General features: G+C 34.8%; 1 protein-coding gene across 1 annotated transcript in view; it reads right to left on the bottom strand.

The window, feature by feature from the left end:
• LOC119583336 (dynein intermediate chain 1, axonemal-like) overlaps positions 1–2500 on the bottom strand; it is a 17286-nt gene that overhangs the window by 326 nt on the left and 14460 nt on the right. The window contains exons 3-5 of the mRNA XM_037931808.1: positions 1715–1943; positions 1304–1537; positions 1–1012 (exon numbers count right to left, since the gene is read on the bottom strand). The exon at positions 1–1012 is cut by the window's left edge and continues 326 nt beyond it. Of these exons, the coding sequence (XP_037787736.1) occupies positions 874–1012; positions 1304–1537; positions 1715–1943 (602 nt within the window). The 3' untranslated portion in view covers positions 1–873. The remainder of the gene's footprint in view (positions 1013–1303; positions 1538–1714; positions 1944–2500) is intronic.

Raw genomic sequence — 2500 nt, 5'->3', positions numbered from 1 at the left:
GAAAGAGCTCTTTGGTTTAGACCTGACATTAAGCTCTCTTAAAGAAATTTCATGTTACCCTGTTTGTGTATGTAAATGATTATCCAAAATTAATGACTCGATTTAAACAATTTGTGACAACTTACAATAATATATAATATAATATTCAAACGCAGATATAAATCTTATCTTTAAAATCAGGATTCTTTACAGAGAAAATCTGCATTATTAAATTTGCTAACTATGATTTAAGTTTGGATTTTAGCCACTTAGCAACTAATCTGCTTGCAATGAATGAGGTAGGTCACCTTGCCTCATTCAGAGCTGCGTTTGTTAGCCACAGTTTTGTAAAAAAAAATCCTCATTATGCTGTCTTTTACAATTTCCACCTTCATATAACTTCATTTGTTATTATTGCTATTATTATTGCTTTATCATTAATAATGTAACATTAATCTACCATAATATAGAACTAAAACGATTGGATATGAAAACCATAATCAGTCCTGGTTTAAAGATGATATGATATGGCACAAATGATATGGCCATTATGGAAATCACTGATCATGTATGCAGTGCATATTTTCCGAATTCATAAATATGAATTATAAATAAAGGAGAACGGTTCAACCAAATTTTCGGTCGTAATTACACCCAGCAAACAGACAGGTCCGACTTCGGAAGCTATTTTGGTTTATGAAATTAGACTTTATTGTACATATATATTCCGATGCCAGTTATACCGTCTTTAAGATATTGCTATCTGGCACATTTGAACAAAAAATAATTCTTTATATTAGTTTGTTTGTTTTGGCAAACAAACGGCACTGTATCTAAAGCATATATCAAATATACCAGAAAACATAGACCAAACACTCCTTCATGTTGCACTTTCTAATCTTTATTACTTGTAGCAATGAGTCTTTCCATCTTGCATAACTCTATCTCCTTTAGATCCTGAGGATCGGGTCCTTTGGAGTCTCTGTGTGACCTCCTCAGATTTGGAGAAAGCTTGAGGGATGCTAAGTAACCTCTGCAAAAAGCACTCTGCATTATTTCATTAAATTGATTAACGAATACAGTCTATCACTGGATATGTGTTAGTACTATGTAATTAATTATCGATTATTGAGAAGTGATCGTGTAACAACCCATAGTTTAAGAATGCCAAATAAGTATATTATATTTGCTCGTTTGTCTATGTATGTGAAGGTGTGATATAACTTAGCCAATGAAATATCACGGTGAAAGTAGTTGCTTCTTGTTAATTTGCTCAGAAACTTATAAACACATGGAATATATACAAAAATCAAGCCATACTTACTTCTCACCGCCGACGAGTATGATAGGATGAAAAGGATTAAATGCCACACATACAGTAACCACCCGCCGTCGCTGAACGAGGGTTTGCACGCAAAGTGGCTTACATTTACGTACAAAAAGATCATACACGTGTACACGGCCATCGTCTGTGACAGCTACAAATACACTGCTGCTATACGGTGACCATGTCACGGCTGCAACAGCAGCTCCAAGGTCTAGAATGATGAGGGGCGTCCTGAAAGTTTTTATATGTTATTATATTACAAGATATTGTCTGCTGCAAACATTTCATTTTGGCTATAGATGTTGGTGCTGATTAACACCACTTGAACATATTCTGCAAATAGATAGGCTCATGTTGGCCCACCAGTCACACAAGGATAGTAAATCTCACAAAAATTTGTATACATACATTTTGTGTTGCAGCCAGACCTTTACCGTCCAGTCAACTGAGCAAGATAAAAATATCTGGCTGTGATGACTGTTCCAAGCAAGTCCCCTAACTGGTGAGGTATGAGCAGAATAGCGAACCAGAGTGTGAACAGAGCAGACTATGGAACACTGGTATAAAGCACCCGTGTCCACGCCCACTAGAATCACATGTTCGGTGTTCGGACAGAATGCTATGCAGGTCACCAGTCCTATATGTGAAATGATAATTGTTATCATGAATTGGAAATAAATGTCTAATGTATGATTTTGAGGATGGAATAAAAAGACATATAAGTGAGTAAGCAGATAAACGTGCATGAAGAATTACCTTACCTTCTAAAGTTATTTTCTCCGGGGGTGGAAGGGGTTTCGCAAGCAACTCGTAGTTTTTGAAGTCTAAGATATTGATATGGACGAGGCTATTATTATGCAAATGCCACTGAGTAACGCGTCCATCTAATGCCGAGGAAAAAAGACATACTTCTTCTCTAGGCTGTGTCCGAATCCACTTTACCTGTCAAAATAAAATGTTAGCCAAGGTATAACAGTAATTACAGTAATTTAAAATATGTGGCAAGTACAAGAACTAATTATTAATGTCTCGATGATTAAAAAAGAAACATAAAACAAAGATTGGATGATGATGATGACAATTACAATAAAAGTAATGATTATGATGAAAGTAAACACTGAATAATTATCATTAATCATTTATTAATTAATCAAACACATTCATATAATTGCTGTTGTATAGTTATACTATATA

Source organism: Penaeus monodon, chromosome 17, assembly GCF_015228065.2.
Source record: "Penaeus monodon isolate SGIC_2016 chromosome 17, NSTDA_Pmon_1, whole genome shotgun sequence".
NCBI classification, from domain to species: Eukaryota; Metazoa; Arthropoda; class Malacostraca; order Decapoda; family Penaeidae; genus Penaeus; species Penaeus monodon.
Note: the sequence above shows the minus strand (reverse complement) of the source record. Positions and strands in the feature narration are given on the sequence as shown.